The sequence below is a fragment of the Artemia sp. Qi Xiang Cuo genome, chromosome 5, assembly GCF_049724085.1.
Source record: "Artemia sp. Qi Xiang Cuo chromosome 5, ASM4972408v1, whole genome shotgun sequence".
NCBI lineage: Eukaryota > Metazoa > Arthropoda > Branchiopoda > Anostraca > Artemiidae > Artemia > Artemia sp. Qi Xiang Cuo.
Genome location: NC_142798.1, coordinates 70,592,686 through 70,614,348, shown reverse-complemented (window position 1 = coordinate 70,614,348; position 21,663 = coordinate 70,592,686). Strand labels below are relative to the sequence as shown.

Sequence of the window (21,663 nt, the reverse complement as noted above, 5' to 3'; positions counted from 1 at the left end):
CAAAAAAAATCAGAGAAATTTTAAATGATTCTAACACATATGAACAATTAGTTACCGATCCCACAGAAAAATTTGTACAGGAAGTCCGAAAAGAGCTTTCTTATCTAAAAGGAAAAGGTGAAATTAGAGATCAGTTGTACAAAAGGTTTTACCCACGCGGATGCACGTCCCCTCGCTTTTATGGTCTTCCTAAAGTTCATAAGCCCGGTAATCCACTTCGACCCATTGTTTCTTCTTTTAATTCTCCTACAGCAAAAATAGGAAAATTCTTATCAGTGATATTTCGCCCACTAATTCAGGCTCAAAAATCCTATATTAAAAATTCCGCTGATTTTGTTTCCAAGGTAAAGCCAGTTTCGGTTAAACCAAATACAAGAATTGGCAGTTTTGATGCAGATTCAATGTATACCAATTGTGATCCTCAAAAGGTCGAACTGTTTTTGGAGCAAAAACTTAATTTTAACCCATCTATATCAGAAAAATCTACTCTTTCGAATCAGACACTTCTTTCGCTTACAGCCCTTTGTAACAGAACTTCTTTTTACTTCCATGATAGAGGCATTTTTAATAGACAGAAATATGGGCTTTCCATGGGTGCCCCCCTTTCTCCAATACAGGCTTATATTTTCAAGGAAGACCTTGAAGAAAGGGCTATTTTGCAAAGTTCTTGTGGGCCTGAGTTTTGGGTTCGTTTTAAAGATGACATTTTTTATTTATGGGAGCATGGTGACGAGTCTCTGGGTTCTGTTCTTCACTTGCTCAACTCCTTGGATCCAAAACTGAAATTTACTCAGGAATCAGAGATAGAGAGGCGTCTTCCCTTCTTAGATGTTCTGGTGCACCGATATGATTCATGTTTGGAGTTTAGTGTAAATAGAAAACCCACACACAATGACCGTTACTTAAGTTATTCCTCCAATCATTCTCCTGCTGTGAAAAGAGGAGTTGTCACTTCTCTAGTTGATAGAGCTTTGAAAGTTTGTTCAACACGTTTCTTGGATTTAGAACTCAACCACCTTAGAGATATTTTATTTGGGAATGGTTATCCAATTAGTTTAATAAATTCTGTAATTGCAAAAGGCATTAAAAGATTATCAGATAGTTCCACAGAAAACACAAATCAAAGGGAAAATTCAGTTTATCTTGGTCTCCCATACATTAAAGGGATTTCAGACCACATTTCAAAAAATCTAAGGAAAAATAACACTTACACTTATTATAGACCCAGAAAAACTATCAGGTCCCAAATTTATCGAGGAAAAGACCCTATCCCAATAGGTGAAAACTCCGGTGTCTACAGAATTCCTTGTTCGTGTGGTCTTTGGTATATCGGAAGAACTAATCAGCGACTAACAGATAGATTAACCCAGCATTCTAGTTCAATTAATAATACACTTAAAAAGCGGAAAAAACCAGAAAATTTTTACTCTGCCCTTGCAGAGCACATTTTTGAAAAACCAGACCATACTATTTTGTTTAATTAAGCTAGTCTTATTTCGAATGATAAAGGTATTGTCCAGCACTATAGAGAAGCTGTTGAAATTTATAAATACCAACATTTAGGTCTAACTTTAAACAGAGATTCCGGTGATTTAAGAATAAACGAGTCATATTTCGGTTTTCTCAAAAGAGAAGCCGATACTTTAGTAATCCCTGAAATAAACCTTGAACCACTTTCCCAGTCATCTAATCAAACACGTGAACAACCCCTTAGGTCTCAAAGGGTGTCTGCAAGAAATGCCTTAATTAAAATCCGAAATCAAATGACATAGTTTTCCAACTTATGTAATTGCTGGTTCGTTTTGTTTTTCGAGTGAATGAATTGATTCCTTTCCTTTGTTCAGTTGTTCACTAGTATCCGTCGATGGTAGATCATATTTTTTGGATTTTTTGCAAATCGCGGATATTGGCGAAAAACTCGCTTTTATGGTTTTTAGGTAGTTGGTTTTAATTCTTTTAATTTTTGGCTTTTATTGATACATCGTTTCGTTTCGCGCTGAAGAAGAGAGGCGTTTGTCCTCTCGAAATATTCGCTTCGTTTTTTCAGTATCTTCATTTTTCCTATAAAAACCCAATTTTTGCTCGTTTTTCTTTCTTTATGTGAAGTCAAACTTTAGCGTAAAGAGCGAGGCGTTGAGGAGGGACAGCCCCTTTCATATACGGAATAATTTCTGTTCGTTTTAAGTTTTAACGTCGTTCCTTACTTTCAGTTAAAAAAACTTGTTTTTTTATTATTTAATTTTGGAACGTTATTGAATTAATGCTGGTTTTCATATTGGCTCACCGTACATGAATATTTAAAACAAAATATACATATTAATTTTACTTTTATTTGGTTAAATGGCTTTCTCGAAATTTGTTTAGTTTTATTTAGGAACGTTTTTATTAGTAATAAATATACGTAACTTACGAATTAACTTACGTAACGAACTTTTATATTCATAGATTTTTAATGCGTATATTAGGGGGTTCACCCCCTAGTCAATACCTTACTCTTTAAGCTAAAGTTTGATTTTTGTTCCAATTCTGTAAAAATGACCCCTTAATCACAGGGGCCATTAATTAGGATAAGTAGATATAATTAAAGTACTGGAAATTCTTTGGCTTAAAGAGCGAGGTATTGACTAGGGGATGAACCCAATCATATACGTAATATTTTCTGTTCGTTTTAAGTTTTGATGTAGCTCCTTACTTTTAGTTGAAAAAATCCATTTTTTTTTCATTTAATTTCTGATCTTTTTTTTTAATAATGATGGGAAATCCGGCGCCCCCTTCATAGCAATGACCCTTCCCCCATGAAAACTTCCTTCATGGAAAGATCCTCCCATATAACCCCCGACCCACCCCACCCCACCTACCAAAACAAATCCCCCCTGGAAACGTCTGTATACTTCCCAATAACCAATACTATATGTTATTATTGGGTAAAGTTCATAACTTTCAGCCCTACCCCGGGGACTTCGGGGGATTAAGTCATCTTAAAAGACATAGTTATCATATTTTCGACCATGCTGAACAAAATGGATATCTCGAAATTTTGATCGGGTGACTTTGGGAAAAAAATGAGCGTGGGAGGGGGCCTAGTTGCCCTCCATTTTTTTTGGTCACTTAAAAATGGCAATAAAACTTTTAGTTTTAATTCCAATGAGCCCACCCTCGAAATTATAGGACCACTAGGTCTTTGCGAACACCCCTGGAAAAAAAAAAACAAAAAAAAAAAAAACAAATAAACACGCATCCGTGATCTTTCTTCTGGCAAAAAATGCAAAATTCCACATTTTTGTAGATGGGTGCTTAAAACCTCTACAGTAGGGTTTTCTTATACGCCGAATATGATGGTGTGATTTTCATTAAGGTTCTATAATTTTTAGGGGGTCTTTCTCCCTTTTTTTGAAAATCAGCCAAGTTTTCTCAGGCGCGTAACTTTTGATGGGTACGACTAAACTTGATGAAACTTATATATTCTTTTGATGCATCTACTGGGATCAAAATTCCGTTTTTTAGAGTTTCGATTACCATTGAGCCGGGTCGCTCCTTACTTACAGTTCGTTACCACGAACTGTTTGATGAATATGACGTCATTCACATGAAAAATGTTATTGTTTCTTTCAAAATTAAGGCTCCAAAGTATAGTCAGGCAAAGGGTGTACCACCTGCCCGTGACCCACCAAAATACTGCCATGCCCCTCCGATGGGGCCTGCGCTCCGCGTTGGGAATCACAGGCCTAAATAGTGGTGAAATAAGAACTTGCTTGGCAACAAAGGAGAAGAAAAATCAAGATATAGAAAAGAAGCTTAAAAATGTGGAAGTCTTTAGATGTCAGGTTTTAGAGCAGTTTCAGGCCTTATCTTACTGTAAGGATACTAGGTATTTTAGATATTTTCAACTACCCCAAGGTAATTTCCACTTTAATGCCTGCCACAAATTCCCTATTTTACCGCAGGATTCATAAGTGGCGGATGGCCAATTTAGGTTTAGACTTTAAGATTGTTGGACATGGGTATTTATTTAGCCTAGACTTCGGTACCCCTCGAAGCAAGCTTTCAGCACCCACTTTGTTCCGACATCCATTTACATGTGGGGTCGGAACCATGGATGTACTCATTATTTAAGAGATGACTGAGATCCTTTGAAAATAATTATTTTCAGAAGAAATGAAACATTTTTATTACCTCTCCCCCCCTCCTTAGTCTGATGTAAATGGAGCTCCTGCGCCTTAGGTGGGGTTGATATGCCACCCCTCTGAGTGATGCCACAGCGAACTCAATCGTAAAATAATATCCTAGGTTAAAGAAGGAACTAACAACAAAAAGAAACAAACCTTAATGACTAAAAGCCGAGAAATATCTAATCTTTTTGTGTTCTTTTTTTTTAGAATAGACGCTAGACAGGCCAGAGAATCAGATACAAAGAAACTAGAACAAGTGAATATGGATGTGGAAACAATCCCACCATCTGGAAATCCCAGTAAGTTTCTATTACGAGCCATTTACTATTTTCTAGTTTGAACTTACAACTTTAATCAATGAGAAAGTTTCAATAAGACTGTTTTATGCAGTGGCTAAATTCACAGAGATTAGGGGGCGTATTTTTCAAGTTCTATGGTGGCAATTTTGCACTTTTATTTTATTCAAAGAAAGTACAAAAAAACATTTTCAATGGACAAACCAAAAACGATATTTTTCAAAATATAAGAAGGAGGCAAAATAATCTGGGGTGGCAGAGACCCCCGTGAATACAACGTGAGTTACAAAAAAGTGATATAATACTTCCGACACAAGTACTGCCAACCCTTTTTGTCATTTTTTTAACATCCTATAAATGACTTAATTCCTTATGGTTTTAGAGGTCTACTAATTTTTCTTTTTTCAAATAACACATATAGCCGTCGTGTCACACTTGTTTATCACAAATTGGTTAGTATACAAATTTACTATTTTATCTTCAACATAATACCTTATACTAAGGATCCTTTCCCTAGACTACACTGCCTTTCTATAACGAACAAATAATTTGTTACTGTTGTAACAAATTACCGTATATATTTTTTTATTTTATTTCAATATGAAATTGCTAAGCACATAAGCTAGCTATTCAACATCAGCCAATTTCATTAAAAAAATCGTATTATTAACACAATAGTTGGAAATTTGCACAAATAGGTGATGAAATATCATCCTCAAACAAGGTTGGGAATATAAATGAAATGTTTTTTGGGGGGAGGGGAGGGAGGTTCGCCGAAGATTTTCCTTAACCAAAACTTCACAATTTGTTTAGTTTGCTGATCTGTTGGCTTTTCAAACATAACATAGCCCAGTATTCTTTTTTTTTTTACTTTTTTTCCGAGTTGGAAACACAGCTTTGCGGTTTGCAATCGATCATCACGACTTCTGGTGGTATTGCGTTTCTAGGGCCTAGTGATGAGCATGGCTTATCCACAAATAGGATAGTCTGATTTTGGCTGTCTTGGCTATTGAGCCGCAATTTCGATTTTCATTTCTTTGATGCTGAATTGTACGATTTGTACCCAACTTATGTTCAGCGAAAGATTAGAAATTATATTTTTAAAAGGTGCTAGAAACGTCCCAGAGCATAGTCTCTCTTAAATGATCTCTCTTTTCCACAATAATCAAATACTAAAAAATCGAATTGGGATCGACAAAAAAAAATAACATCCAGAAAGATATAATTGCCTATAATACTACTTTAATGATGCCATTGTGACAAAAATGTATTTAAATGAAGGTGTTCCCGCACATGGTTGCGCAATATCAAGGAAAAACAATCAAAATAAACCACAGTCCGGCATGTTCATATCAAATTTCAACTTCTGGCGTTTTTGCTGTGCCATTAAATAAATTTTTATTATATTTAAGATGTCTTTTAAAATTTTGCGTTCTTATATAGACTAACTTATTTCGTAAAGCTCCTTAAACTAAAGAGAATCTAATTTCTTAGGTAATTTACCGCCTTCAAAACTTCTACGATTTTTTATTTATTTTAAGGGATTGTGCTTATTTGCTCCTCCCCTTCCAGGGATATTCGTGTGTTAAATCTGTTTTGATTTGGAATTGCATTTGATATTCCTATGCCAATTTTTGTTCCATTATTTCTAGGAAAAGGAAATATTCCACTTGATAAAAAATAAAATGATAGAGATATAAAAAGTAAATGGCAATGTGGCACAGAAATTGACCTCGAATGCACTTATTTTGTTCTCGTCGTTCTTCAGAACTATTATTTTTTTTTAAATCCGAAGTCACAGAAGGTATTTATGTCCCCCCCCCCTCCACAACCAAAGATGTTCATGTGTTGAGACTGATCATTTAAAATTGTATTTGAGATTATTGTACAGATTTACGCCGAAACAGTTTTATGATAATTCTTTTGTATCATATTACGAAAAATTGCGACCTAAAAGGGTTTCTTCATGTCTTGATCCCCTCTCCCCTGAAGAGTCCTTTAATTAACAAATATACAGGGGCGGCGCTAGATCTTTCTGGGCCCTGTGCAATACCAATTTAAGGGACCCTGATGACTGTTGCTATAAATCGTGGAATTAAATCTATGTCTTTCATCTAATTTAATTTTATTGTGTATGTGTCTTTGTGGTCTCAAATCTGATTTCAGGGTAAGTTTTAGCCTTGCAGCATGAGGGATTCTTTTTTACAATGTTTACATAATGCAGAGAGATGGCAAAGTATTGAAGCTGCCTTTTATTTTTGGGTTAGTGCCTCCCTGAGAATTGGGGCCCTAGTGGCACGGGGCCCTATGTGGCTACATAGGTCACACATGCCCAACGTCGCCACTGCAAATATGAATATGAGTAACAAGTGTAATTATCAGATAAATAAGTTATGATAATTATAAGAACCAAATTAAAAAGTATGTTTCACTTGACAAAAATAAAATGATAGGAGATATAAAAATTAACTAATCAAACAGAAAACCAAAATAAATTTCTAATGGGTTGAATATTTTCTGCTCTTTCTTCAAAAACATTATCAACCCTTTCTCTTTTACCTCCCTTTCCCCAATTGACATTACTGCGTCAAACCTGTTCATTTAGAATTACACCCAAAAATCTTATGATAATTTATGCTCAAATATTTTTATAAAAATTTTAATTTGGCTTCTCCTCCAAAAAATTGCGGCATAAAAAGTTACTTTTTTTTATTTTTGATCATCCTTCTCATTCAGTTAACAATTCTAAAATCGGTTAACAAGAAAGACCGATAAATCGGGATCAGGATGACTTTCCCAAGAATTAAATAAAAAAGTAAGTTTTTTCAATTGAAAGTAAGGAGCAACATTAAAAATTAAAGCGAACCAGAAATTATTACGTATATGAAGGGTGTTACCTCCTCCTGTACATCTCACTCTTTACGCTAAGGTGTTTTAGTACTGTTAAAAAGACTTTTTCTTGTTCTAATTAAACGACCCTTGTGTTTCAGGAGTCATTCTTAAAGAATTTGGACAAAATCCAACTTTAGCGTAAAAAATGAGGTGTTGATGAGGAAGCAACCCCTTTCATATATGTAATCATTTTTGTTCGTTTTAAATTTTATTGTTGTTCCTTACTTTCAGTTGAAAAATTTGTCTTTTTTTTAAACTTAATGTCTGATCGTTTTTCAAACAATCCCAGGAAATCTGGCCCCACCTCCACGAAGAAATACCCTCCTCACGGAAATATACTCTAGACAATTCAACCCCGGTGAAAATTTTCTCAGGACTATTACCCTTAACAGCTCCCACCCATAAAATCGAGACGGAAAAAGAGAAAGCAAGACATATAAAAATAATTTTGTGTAAGAATTCCTGCAAATTCCCCCAGTGTGTAATTTCCCCTGACAAGTTCACCCCCTTGAAACCCCCCCCCCCTCTCCCCATGGAAAGTTTTCCCGTGGAAAAACTCCTAGCAGAAAATTCGGTCCCGTCCACCTTAAAATGTATGCATTCTTCCCAATAACAAATACTATGGGTAAACAATGGACAAATTTTATAACTTAAAGACCTTTCCCCTGGGGCTATGGGTCGTATCATATCAAAAGGCATAGCTATTGGGCCTTTCAACTATGATGAACGAAATGGTTATCTCAAAATTTTGATTGGAAAATTTGGGGAAAAGGGGGCGGGGACGGGGGCCTAGTTGCCCTCCAATCTTTTTGATCACTTACAAAGGGCACCATAACTTTTAATTTCTTTTCGAATGAGCCCTCGCCCGATATTCTAGGACCACTGGGTCGATACGATCACCTCTGAAAAAAAAAACAAATAAACACGCATCCGTGGTCTTTCTTCTGGCAAAAAATACAAAATTCCACATTTTTGCAGATAGGAACTTGAAACCTCTACAGTATGGTTTTCTGATATGCTAAATCTGATGGTGTGATTTTCATTCAGATTCTATGACTTTTATAGGGTGATTCCCCCTTTTTTGGAAATTCAGGCAAATTTTCTCAAGCTCGTAGCCATTAATGGGTTAGACTAAACCTTAAGAAACTTATATATTTGAAATCAGCACAATAAGCCAATTCTTTTTATATATCTATTGTTATCAAAATTCCGTTTTTAGAGTTTCGGTTACTATTGAGCCGGGTCACTTTTTACTTACAGTTCGTTACCACGAACTGTTTGATCAAATATAGGCTAATAGATAATGCTCCGCTTATAGTAAAAATGACCCATATGGTTCTGAAATAAATTTCGAATGCATTGATTATGTTCTGCTCGCTTGTGAAAAATATTACAAAAGAATCAAAGATCAAATTTCAGGATTGCTGTTTTTGCCATATTTTTGAATAGCTCACTTGTAATTTTCTGCAATTTATTTTAAACAACCAAAATCGACTACTTTTAAGTTCTAAAACGGAACTTTCCTGCAATATTTAGGGTCTATTTGTTTAACATCACGTTATTCTGGGGGAGGGGTTTAGACTCATAAGCTCACCATTTTTGTGCCCCTGCTATAATTTTTAACCAATTTTAAAATCAGTTGCACATATTTTTATTCTTGTGCACCTACTAAAAGTAATAAAGAGACAAGAGATACTATTTTCCAAAGATGGGACGGGCTTGACATATAATATAGCCTAGCCTGTTTTTTATTCTCTTGTTTAACAACACTTTAATAAGATATTCTACTGTTTGTTGAAAAACAAGGCACTGTGTTGTCTCGTTAAACGACAACCTAGGTTATAGGATAATAGTCAGTGTCTGTCTTTTTGCCAGAAACTCGAGAATTGCCAAATTTCTCATTATCTCGATCAATGTTTTGCAAAATATCGATGCTTAGAAAAATACAGACAGTTAAATAATTCGAAGTTGCTTGAAAGATATATAACTTAAACTCTCAAACGAACACAACTTAAAAACAATAGGGAATTTTTTTTTTTCTTCCAAGACAGTGCAATTTAAATCGGTGAATATTTCGGCCCTATGTCCAAGGGCCGTCTTCAGAACAACATTAAAGAAAAAATATATATAAAAACAAGCTTACATCAAAATACAAGTTTTAAAACTGAAAATAATTTTAAAAAACGAATCTAAAAGATCATCAAAACAATCTCAGTATCCTTACTTCAACGTAATTCATCCGGGACTGATTTATAAAATGACGAAAGAGCATGAAGTCATTCAAACGAAATAAAATGAAATTACTAACTACAAGTTAATTGGCCTAAATCCCCTGAATGTATATTCTTGTAATAACTTAGAGAGCTTAACATTTAACAAAATTTTCCGGCTTGGAGACGGTATAAAGTGTCCTCTTTGAAAATTGATGGGGTGATAATATTCACCCAGCTCCTCCAAGTGACTTCAAGGTGAGACTTAAACCTTCTTATATTTTATGATGGATAGTCCAATTGTCACCGGAAGACATCACACTGCATAATCTTACATAACTTATAAACAGCATGATATTTGTGGTTGATCTTTTTACTAGGGCTTACATTTCTGGGGAGCAAACGAAATAAACGATTACTAAATTAGAAATCAAAACAAATGCGAGAAAAAGACATCATTTGCAAAAAAAATTCACTTAAAAAGAATGTTACGATTAGCTTATTCAAAAAGCATAGAGGATAGCCAGAGTGTTAAACTACTACGTAAGCAGAAGCTGCATGCAACTACAATCCCATTAAAAGATTGATTGATTACTCCCATTAAAAGATTGATGAATTAGTCTAACAGCTTATCCAAAGGATTAGGTTGAATGCTAAGAAAAGGGGCAGGATGCTTTACGGACTCAGCTGACGGATAATTTTGAACTTTTTATTTCCTCTGTTATCCCCCTTAAGGCATCAAATTTGCGTCAGGTTTCAAGGATTGGGGTAGACAAATTATAACTTGGATATAATGGTAAAAATAAATATAATTATAAAAATTACGTTAAAGAAAATTATAATTGGCTAGAATTAAACTCACAATGATAAATTTCAATAATAAATAATATAAAAAAATTAAAACAATATCAATTTAATTATATAAGAAAAAAACTGTTTCGATTACCGACATGATAGACTTTCCTGGCACCGTACGGGATTCGAACCTGTACACCTTAATCTTCAGGACTTCGGCTCCATCCACTACACCTATACCAGGTAACCGTAAGCTTTATTTTGTGGGAGGATGATGTAAACTAGTTGTAAATATAGAAGAAACAGATATATTCTTGCTCTTGTATTTCATTAGTTAAAAAAAACTTTCCCAAAAAGAAGTTTTTCAGGTTTCAAGGATTGGGGTAGACAAATTATAATTTGAATATAATGATAAAAACGATTATAATTATAAAATTTAAGTTAAAGAAAATTATAATTGGTTAGAATTAACTTCATAATGATAAATTTCAACAATAAATAATGTAAAAACAGTTAATACAATATTAATTCAATAATCATGACAAAATTATAATTATAATTTCATGAAAACTAAACTGGCCAAAACACCACATCATGCTTGGACGGTCTTACTGGGACATATTGTTTTTTGTGAAGTCGGTAGTACAATTAGAATCTTGCAGGAAAGATTGGCAAAACTAACCTAAATTGGTAAAAATGTATTGAATGAGATTAGTTACGCTAAACCTATGGCAATTAGCCTTAAAAATCAATGGTAGTTTATGTTTTATTACTATCCTTTAGAAGCTCATATCTCAACCTTACTTTTTGGATTAGGTAAAAAACCGATTTTCAAAACAAAGACGACAGTTAGGACATTTCACCGGGGGATTGTATTTGTCAATTTTCAACTTTATTACACAACCAGAATAGGCTGAACAACTTTTGCCACAACACATTTGTTCCCTGTCCAAGTTTTTACCTACTATTTTTCTGCTCAACTACGGTTTTGGTGTATCAACGTAAGGCGGCAATTTTGTTGTCATTTCCATACCTGAAGCTCTCGTCTATCCGTACTACATTTCTAGAATTCGGTGTACCTGCAGCAACGGTTTTAGGCTTCATAATCTGGGGACGGGGAGGGCAAGGTAAACCATAGGAGTATAAAAATATAAAATAAAGGAACTCAATGTCAGAAAAACTGTTGAGGGGGGGGGCAAGCTGCGCCCGTGCCCAGGCCAATAACCCCCCAAAAGTACCTGGTTTTTTATAATGAAAATATTGTGAGTTTTATTTTAAAACTGCCTAAAAAAGGTAAAAATTACATATTTTTTAAGAAATTTTCGATTTTTTAAGCAATATATCAGAACTACTGGGGGTGGGGCAGCGGCCCCCCAGTCCAGGCCTAGAACCGCCACTATGTACATGGTTTTTTATACTGAAAAGATGTTGAGGATTGTTTGTAAATTGCCTAAAAAGGGACAAATCTCCTATTTTTTAAGCTAGTTTCGATCCTTCTTCAAGAAAAAATTTGAGCAATAGAGTAATTATGGACCGGTGACTGGATAAATCTAAAACTAATGAGCTCATTGATTCAAGTGTCTTGTCCTTTTGGCACAGGTTATAGATGCAGGGTTGTCGCAAGATTGCTTATTTCAGAGGGAAATAAGATACGAGCTATGAGCCAGTGCTTGAAAGTTAAAGTTGTCATCAAAATTCGTTGGTGAGAAGTGGTGCCCATTAGCTTGGAAAAATACCTTTTCATGAATCGGTATTAAAGTGACAAGGAATCCTTGCCGCCTCCCCCTATATTTTCAAGAATTGGTGCCATTGTTGGTGAGTCATTGAGGAGCAGTGGGCTGAGCTGGCTGCCTAGATAAAGACCCCTTCTCAATGAGATTTTACTAACCCTTAGTTCCAAAACACGGACAGTTCCATATACAGTTTCTTTGTGGATTACGGACGATTATTTATCAGTCTTTTTTTGGAAAAACGCAAATTCGCAGGCGTTGACATTTTCCAAATGCAAAATTAAGAAAGCATGCTCGGGAAACAATTAATAGCTGATTTCAATTGTTTACATGCTATAATCTAGAAAGTGTCGTTCTTTTTACTTCTTTGTTGCAAAAAAAAAATTTAAAAAGCAGGAAGTAGATTTTAATTCACCCCCTGTAATTTAAGTAAAGATTATGTTGGTTTTTTTTTTCCCGTGTCTGGGCTTATACAAATATTTCTAAGCGGTTATTTTTTTTTTTTTTTTTTTTTTTTTTAATTAAAAAGAATTTGGTTTTAGAAAAATTTTTACCCACCTACAATTAAACAAATATTCATTTGAAGCGCATGTACATCGCTACTTATCATATGTAAGTTATCGGCATAGCATATAAGAGTCGGATCAAAAGATGTGGATCAGAGCAGGGAACTCAGAACCGATCCCTGTCTAACACCGATTAAAAGGCCTATTGGCGAAAATAGTCTTCCATCCGATAAATGCGAACTGAACTATACAAGAGTGACAAGAGGGCTACTATATAAGGGTTAAGTCCTTGGTCCAGGAGAGTTAGGGAGAGCTGAGAGTGCGCAACCAAATCAAATGCGGCGGCGATATAGACATTACATAGAAATAACGGCAGAAACCGAGCGTGAGTTTTTGTAATGATTTTTCTCATTAGACTGCGTACAAACGCACAACTCATCCGTATACGAAAACCGAACGGACATCTTCCAACTTTACATTCAAACATAATTTCAGAAAGTAGTATGCGTTCTAATACTTTACTTAAAGTTCCTGACACTGCAATGGGGCGTTAAATAGCGTATAAGTTGGGGTTTTTTCCAATTTTTAAAAATTTAAAAAACGACACCGCTACAAAAAAAAATTAGGGACCGCTCCCAAGCTAGCGCTAATATGAGCCAATCGGAAGGTTTCATAGATATTTTTTTCAGCCAGTTACAAAATCCGATAAAAAATCGGATTGGCTCAAATTAAAGCTACATAAATCGGGGTGTTACTAAAACCTCATTGTAAATGGGGCCTTTAGCATGATGCATTGAAACTCCATTGATAACAGATTTCTTTAATAGCAATTTTCTTGTCATTCGTAATTGTAATCCCACCCTTTTTTATATTCCAGGGATGGAGATCCCTTTTTTGGGAACCCCTGCCCTAAACAAGAAAAGTTTTTACTTACTTAAAAAATTTGTCGAACCTATTCCCTGTCATTTGTTTGGGTCCACTTCCCCATAGTTTGATTACTTCTTCTGATTCTGGGAAGTATTCATAAAGAGCACGGAACTGAGAACTGGCATCTCGGAAAAGAACAAGGAAATGCTTGGCATCTGATGCGGCAATCTCTTCTAAAACTTGCTGTTTACTCTGACGATTAACAGCTCCAGGGAAGATGCAATATTCGACAGCGTTTAAAATAATACTGCGGTTAGATTTGGCTGTAGGCTGTTTAAACAGTCTGGGCCTGAAATAATTTCAAAAATGTGTATATATATATATATATATATATATATATATATATATATATATATATATATATATATATATATATATATATATATATATATATATATATATATATAGTATGTAGACTATATATGGAATAAAATGGGATGGTTAAATTCTCCTAGTTTTAGATTATGGAGACGATTTGAGTGTCCTAGATAAAAATATCAGCAATAAAAGAATGATTTTTTGAGGCTTTGAAAGTTCTGAGTGCAAGGATGGGTTTGAATTGGGAAGGTAACCAGAAGATGAATCAAGTGGATGGCTTTACTTACCCGGATAGAAATATCAGTAAAGATGGTAGATGTAGTCTAGATGTAAAAGGCAGAATAGGAAAGGGCAAAGGTGTTTTTTTTTTCACAGTTGAAAAGAGTTTGGAAGAATAGGAAGATAAGTTGACGAACCAAGACTAGAATATTGGAAGCTGCAGTGATGACAGGGGTCAAGTATGGTCCTGAAACGGAACACTATGGAAGACAGGAAAAGGATTTGTTAGATGTTTTCCCGAGGAGTTGTCCACGGACAGTTTTGGGCAGCCATTTGACTGACCATGCATCAAACAATAAGCTGTACGAAAATGTGTTCTATACCCCTTTGTAAAGCTATAATAAGAGAAAGGCTGTAATGTTGAGGAAACGTTTTAAGGATGAAGGATGACATATTGCCAAAGATCATTCTTTATTGGTCATTCATCTAGGACCAAATGAAAAGTAGGTCGTCCCGAAAGAGGTCTTACAGAAGGATTCAAAGAAAACTGGAACTTCTTGGGAGGCAGTAAAGAGTGAAGCTTTGAAAATGATTGGGGTGGATGAGGAGCGTGCGCAGTTGTTGGCCTCAGGCACCTTGGTGCTGAAGTGAATGACTTTAAGTAGTAGTAGTAGTAGCAGTAATTAAGGTTAATTCAGTTCCTTGATGTTATGACTTGAATTAAGATTGTTATGGCTACACATAATGTTGTAGTCGAAGTGCCCTTAATTTAAGTATGAAAAAAAGCGTAAATAATGCGGACTTTTCAGTAATTTATTGGCTAGAAATACTAAAGTCGCTTCCAATAGGTGACCTTTCCCTCAAAATGGCTAGGCCCCACCCTATCCATCCCAATCACATCTGTTACATCTTCCAAGAGAATTAGCGGTCTGCCAAAAAACAGCAATACCTTCCTTGAATACTATCAAGTTATTGCATGCATCTCGCTATTATAATGCTTTCTGTGCTTTCGTCGATCAGCGATGCCTGCATATAGGTCCAGCGAAGTCCAGTATGTTCACACAAAAGAAACAAAATAGGAGCGGTTTGTTCCTTATCCAAGGTTTAAAAAATAAAAAAAAAGTCTCTTACCCAGATATTCGGTTCTGGCAGTAGACCCGGCATCGCTGGCATTATCATCTATCAGCAGATTACTTCGCTGTTTGACTAGACCCTGGGGAAGGGAACCTGGACCTGAGAAAAAAAAACAGAATTGGAATAAATTTATGTAGCACATACCGTAGCTACTGCTGCAGATCCATAATGCAGTTATGTAGCGGTGACATAGCTGCAAGAATAGCTATGAAGATGATGTTTAAGTTTCCACGAATGGAAGTCCTTCTGGAAGAAGCTATTAAAATCGTTGAAAGACTTAAGGGCTCGAGGGGCAAACAACATCAGCTATGAAGATAATGCTTAGGTTTATACGAATTGCAGTCTTGCTGGAAGAAGGTAATAGAACCGCTGTAAGCAAATATAGCTGAGAAGACAAGCAACATATGTTGACCTCAGCAGCTTAATAACGTTCAAGTGCACAGAGCTAAACATGCCTCTGCGCAATTTATGTGTGCCTTTAAAATAGATTGGTTTATTTTACACAAATATTAAAAACATTATGCAGCCCCTGCTAAGAAAGCCCTAAAGGGCTTTCTTAGCACTTTAAAAATGCGTCAAATTTGTTTATATGCATCTTTGTCACATTTTAACGAGTTTGAAAAAAACTTCGGGGATAGGGATGGGGGCTGAAACCCCATACTCCCCCTAGATATGGCCTAGACAGATACTTACGATTCCTACGCAAGATATGTATAACTAATAAATATTCCACTTAGATAAATATACATTGCAACTACCTTACCCTTCGCGCATTGCAGCGATATCGAAAGAAAAGAAATTTAATGAAAATTCGCCCATGCGGAAAATTTCCTCCACATTTATTATTAACGATCGTATTTTCAAACTTGAAAGTATTTGAGAAATTCACCCCAGAAAATTCCCTACACGTACAATTACCCCCCCCCTCCCACACACAACACCTCTAAGAAAATTCCTACCCCCCCCCTTAAAATTCTTTCCCCCACAAAAAATCACCATGGAAAATGCTCCCCACATATTTCCCCCGTAGAATTTTATGTCTAAAACCTTCTCAAGAATGTACTCAATAACTTCTTAAAGTTTCTTGGCATTTGATGAACAGTGTAGTAACGCACAGAAGACAGACGGACATAGAGACTGACAAGCATAATTTGATCTTATTTATATAAACTGGTAGTAATAATAACATAACCCACTGAAAGTACAAAAAAGGTACAAATTAAGCAAATTCTGGAAATTGTTGCTGATTTAAAACATGTAAATAGTAACATCAATTGTTTATAATGACAATTCATAGGTAATTGATCTATATGTTACTTTTGACAGGTGAAAAACAAAATTATCATTATTAAAAACCTCGGATGTTTTTATATTTTATTTTGCTGAACCAGCAAAATATCAGAGCCCCCCCCCCCCCTGCTTCCGAGAATGTTTGGTGGCAACAAAAATAAAGCCATGTATAAACTAGCCAATGTTATTACGCTAGTTTCTGCCATCTACATTGTTAATTACAATTTTACGTTAGCTCGAGGAAACAAAATTATTAACTGACAACAATGTGTTACTAACAATTTGCAGAAAGGTGCTGATTGGGCAGAATTTGAGAATTAAAGCTTCGAATATAAACAGTATAACAAATAAGAAAGTTATTATTATTGTTATTTGGTTTGGTGTCTTTACCTATGAAACTTGGAACTTATTTCAGCCCTTTTCCCGTGTTCCAATGAGACACGTTGACATTCCCAATATTTTTTACAATTCTTCTCTTCCTTTCCTTCCTTCTCTATAATCCTGTTAGTTTTCTGTCCTCCCCTCCCCATTATCTTGTATTTATCCTGAGATAAGTGCCTGCATCTGTTTGGACTGTTTTGGCGAGGCTGTTTTTTTCGGGGGGGAGGGGGAGGAATCAAAATTTTAAAATTTTAGGGAAGGCTGAATAAAAATAAAAAAGGAACATTTGACAATTTGAGTAAGAAGTGCCCATAAATTCACAAAAGCTTCGGATTTCAGGGGGAGGCACCCTAGGCACGTTCCTATTCTAATAGATGTCCATCCTCCGTCTGTGAAGGTATCCCCACTGCTGCACAATTGGGAATTTTGGAATATTTATTATTTGGTATCATTTTTCAGCTTGCCAATTTAGAAAAAGTACAGTAAATAAAATATATACAAGGAAAAGTCAATAAATGCAGTGCTTTAAATATGCTGAAATAATCACATACAGGCAAAGCACATGCTTTAAGCTGATAGCTCTAATTTCATATGATTGGTTTTAGTTGTATGCACTCCTCTGACAGAAAATGGTAAGATTTTTGAAAACGAATGAAGAATTAAAACATTATTAAGAATTAAAAACATAGGTATAAAAAAAGACTCGACAGGTCTACAACCTAAGGAATATATAAATTTTTCCGGATATAATTTACCCAGGACAGAATTTCCAAACACGGGTTAGATCTTTTCCGTTAGATCAAAAAATAATTGGGGAAAACAAAAGACATAGAAAAGTGCTAGTTCAACTACCCTGAGAGCAAGAACTTAATATTGGAGAAATAGTAGATAAAACAGAAAGGGAGACAAGAAAGACAATTAAAAACGCAAGCTATTACATTCAAAAAAGAGAAAGGAAAAATACAAAAATGAGCAGAGACCTGAAGGAGAGGTAATGCTTCTCGTTCTCATAGCATTGCCCATCCCAGGGGAAGGGGCTCTTTTCACAGGATTACGAGATGTTGTATTTCCCTCATATTCGTTTTCGTTATTATTACTCGAGCCTAGAAAAATACAATAATGTGAAAATAATACACAAGTTCATTTACGAAGCTTCTTCAGCCAAAATATTTTTCTTAAATATTGTTCGTGTGAACGTAAACATTGCTGGTCAATCAGAAAGCTATTCTTGAATAGAAGTCCAATTGAAAAAACAAAATCAACATAATAAAGCTGAAAGTAAAGAATGGGGATTCATTACTGTTGGACGCATTCAAAACAAGTTGACAGAGGATTTTTTGGTGGTCCATCAGCGTGCAGTATAAGGATAATATTCATACCGCCAAGTATACAGTAAAAATATAAATTATAAAAGTATAGAAACATAAACGATGCAGCATAAAAGTAGATGACGTATTTGCTGTGGCGTCAATCAACAAAAATTTAGGGGGGGAAGGCAAACTGTATGTTTTAATATCTAGGGAGGGGGGGGGGTCATATTTGTTTTTTCTTTTGTTTCATGAAAATTACCAAAAATAGTATTGTTTTTCAATCTAGGGGAGGGAGGCAAAAAAATTCCAGGTAAGTACACATGGCAAAACACTGCCATACGCATTAATTGCTGTAAATTCATATGACAACGCACAATTTTCATGCAAAAATTTATACGTCTAGCTAGTTTTCGTGAAGAATTTATTGAGCATGTTATTGAGACAATTATTCTCAAATAAATTACATTTAATAAAAACAGAATTAAAACATAAAAAGTTTAAAGTAAAAAACATAAGGTAACAAAAAGTTAAAAACAGAATTAAATTAAAACATAAAAAACACAAAGAAAGGTGATTCTTTGCTGCTGGACGAATTTGAGACATGTTGACAGGGGATTTTTAAGTAGTCCATCAGCGTAGAGTATAAGGGTAATTTCGATACCCCCGAAGATAAAGTAGCCAGCGAGTTTTAAGAAAAAAACATCAGAAGCAGCTAGGAATGTTAGCGAAAAAGTTTAAAATTTGGCAAAACAAGAAGCAGTTTCTGAGTGATAGAATATAAGAAAGCAAGAGAAAGTAGGGAAGTAGAGAAGGCAATTAATAAAGCTTTAACGTAATGGGGGCTAAGCGATAGAAGTGTTAATCAGAGGTAAGCTGAACTTTTTTAAGAATCGTTAAACTGTAATAAGGTAGTAGGGAATGGTATAGAAAATAACGATAAAAAGTTTCATCATTTAGAAATGATGGAAGAGTTTTTAATAGGAAGGAGTAGAAAAATGTATTAGAAAGATCTCAAAATAATAAAGCCGCAGACCCTGATTGTATGAAAAATGAGTTTCCGAAATAAAGTGGATATGAAGTTAGATATGAGACACAAGAATTAAATCATGATTTTCGATAAAGACTAAGTATTTAGGGATTTTAGGTGATTTTAAACAAACAATTCTATGAGAAATGTGACATGAGTGAACGTACCAAAGGCACTAGCTTGATAGGGTCACCTTTCTATTTCAAGGAATGTTTAAGCTGTGGGAAGGACATTCAAAAAACTTCGTCAAGTGATTCCACTTGCCAAAAGTGATTCCACTTTCAAAAATTTGCTTCCTTGTATAGGATGCAAATTAGTTCCTACGATGGCGCTAATTAGACCAGGAGATGCTGTAAGTAAAGTTTTCAGAGAAGGACACTGCAATTTGACTTCGTACAGTTGACAACCTTATATTTATTGAACCCAACCGTCATTTATATCAATTTTCATTCAACTTGTAGACGCCCTTTAATATTTAGTCCCTGTTTTATAAAAAGAGCCTTTCTGTGTTACATTTCAACACAACCAAAATAGTAAACATTTCGATAACTACAAAATAGGACGTTACGAACCAATACTACGATATTGGGTCCTAAGCTTGGTACCACATTAAATCAATTAATAATATTTCTATGTTATTCTTATGCTTTCCAGGTCTCTTCATCCGTTCAACCTTCGGGTTTAGAATTACGGACAGGGTGGTAAGGGAGAGTAAGGGAGAGGATGTGTAGACCAGATTCTCATGCTTAGATTAAAAGATGAGAAGTGTGATCCAGTATGGTAGGCTGGATGAGTGCATTCAAATGCGTGTTTAACAGTAGGTTCGGTGGGAAGTCATAAGTCAAGCAGGGTTAAGTTTTATTCTCGTTTAGATAGATTAATTTGATAGAATGTTTCATAAGAAACACAGCCAATACTATAAGAAAACATAAAATTAAGTAGGATATATTTTAATATTAAATTATTATATGTTAAGTAGCAATATAATATAATAATATTAGGCTGTGTTTATATAAAATAAACACATATAATAATATTAATTAATAATATTACGTAATAATATCGTATAATATTATATTACCCCCAAATAATATAATATAACAATATTATTATATATTAAGTAGGATTTATATTGAGTAAGTATTTATTTTAAAAATTTATTTTTTAGGTACTTGTTTGACTGACTCTATATGAAGGTAAAAGCAGCATGAAAAACTGGTTTGATCCCACTTTCTAGGGCTACAATAAAAGGTTAGTTAAGATAGCTAGGTCAATTGTTATGAATGAAGGGTGACATATTACCAAAGATTGTAATGAAGTTCTGAATATATCAAGAAGGAGAAGTATGCGTAGCCGTGTCGCGCAGCTTAGTGCCGCAGTGAGTTGTTAGTAGTAGTGGTTTAGAGGACTAAGTCACTTGAATAATGAATAAACGATAAAGAAGAGGTGATGTTAGGTTCCAAGAAAGTGATAGTCATGAGATGGGTAGCTTGATTTGCATAGGTAGCATTATTAGTAATGAAGGTGGATACCACTGAAGTGTATAATGTAGAATGGCAGAGGCGCAAGGCGATTTTTTACTCTTGAAAAAGGTTTCAGAGAATAGGAAGATTAGGATACTAAATGCAATGTTAATAATAGCTGTTAAGTATGGTTCCAAATGACTTAAGCAATTAAACGATATGCAAGATGTTCAGAAATAGTGCTTAGAAAAAATTTTGTTTGTCAGAAGAAATACTGGTATTAATAATTACAATATTAATAAATAGCTGGTTTTACTAATATTTTACGGCAGAATTGTCAATTTTTAGCGAAATGGCAATTTCGGTCAGTAAAAACAGACCACTTAGTCGGCAAATCTAATCTGTCAGGGTCAATCTGAATTATTAGAGGATGAGCCAAACTTACCAGTTACCATTGATTCACGCTGTTGCGTTTTCGCACAAGAACGCCTGTTTTTGCATGATCCGTCAAATTACATTCGTTTTTTATAGAAACTTTATGCGTCATAGCAGTTCAACGATTCTGTCAAAATATTTCTACTGAGTCGTTAAAAAACACATGACTATTTTTAATTAAAGCCTTTTTCAAGCAAACAATAGAAATGACTGAGAAACTAATCATGTTTGTCACAAATACATAGACACAATAGTAATACGTTATTGATATTAGTATATGACAAAGGATATGAGGGTCATTCTAAGAAACATTCAATCCTCAAGGCCTGGGAGAATATTTCCAGGGAAATGAACATGGAAGGCAAGAATTATATCATTAATTAGGCATACCTAGCTATGGCTAATACAGGCTGTGTGAACCGTTTCTGTGTGAACGTTTTTGCTATTTTCCTGCATCCGTTATCCGTTAACTCATTTGCGTAAAAAAATTGCACCAGCGTGAAGCAAGGGTTAATTTCAAAAGATTTTTTATTTACCGCAGTTATATTGATTTTACCGTGG

The 21,663-nt window shown here is 34.8% G+C and overlaps 2 protein-coding genes across 2 annotated transcripts in view; both read left to right on the top strand.

Moving 5' to 3' along the window:
• LOC148952463 (deoxyuridine 5'-triphosphate nucleotidohydrolase-like) overlaps positions 1-6,149 on the top strand; it is a 26,609-nt gene extending 20,460 nt beyond the window's left edge. The window contains exons 4-5 of the mRNA XM_089089210.1: positions 4,377-4,468; positions 6,118-6,149. Coding sequence (XP_088945336.1) covers positions 4,377-4,468; positions 6,118-6,149 — 124 coding nt within the window. The remainder of the gene's footprint in view (positions 1-4,376; positions 4,469-6,117) is intronic.
• Positions 4,366-21,663, top strand: part of LOC148952462 (uncharacterized) — a 172,973-nt gene continuing 155,675 nt past the window's right edge. The window contains exons 1-2 of the mRNA XM_089088962.1: positions 4,366-4,468; positions 20,373-20,455. The gene's annotated coding sequence lies outside the window, so the exon portion shown is untranslated. The remainder of the gene's footprint in view (positions 4,469-20,372; positions 20,456-21,663) is intronic.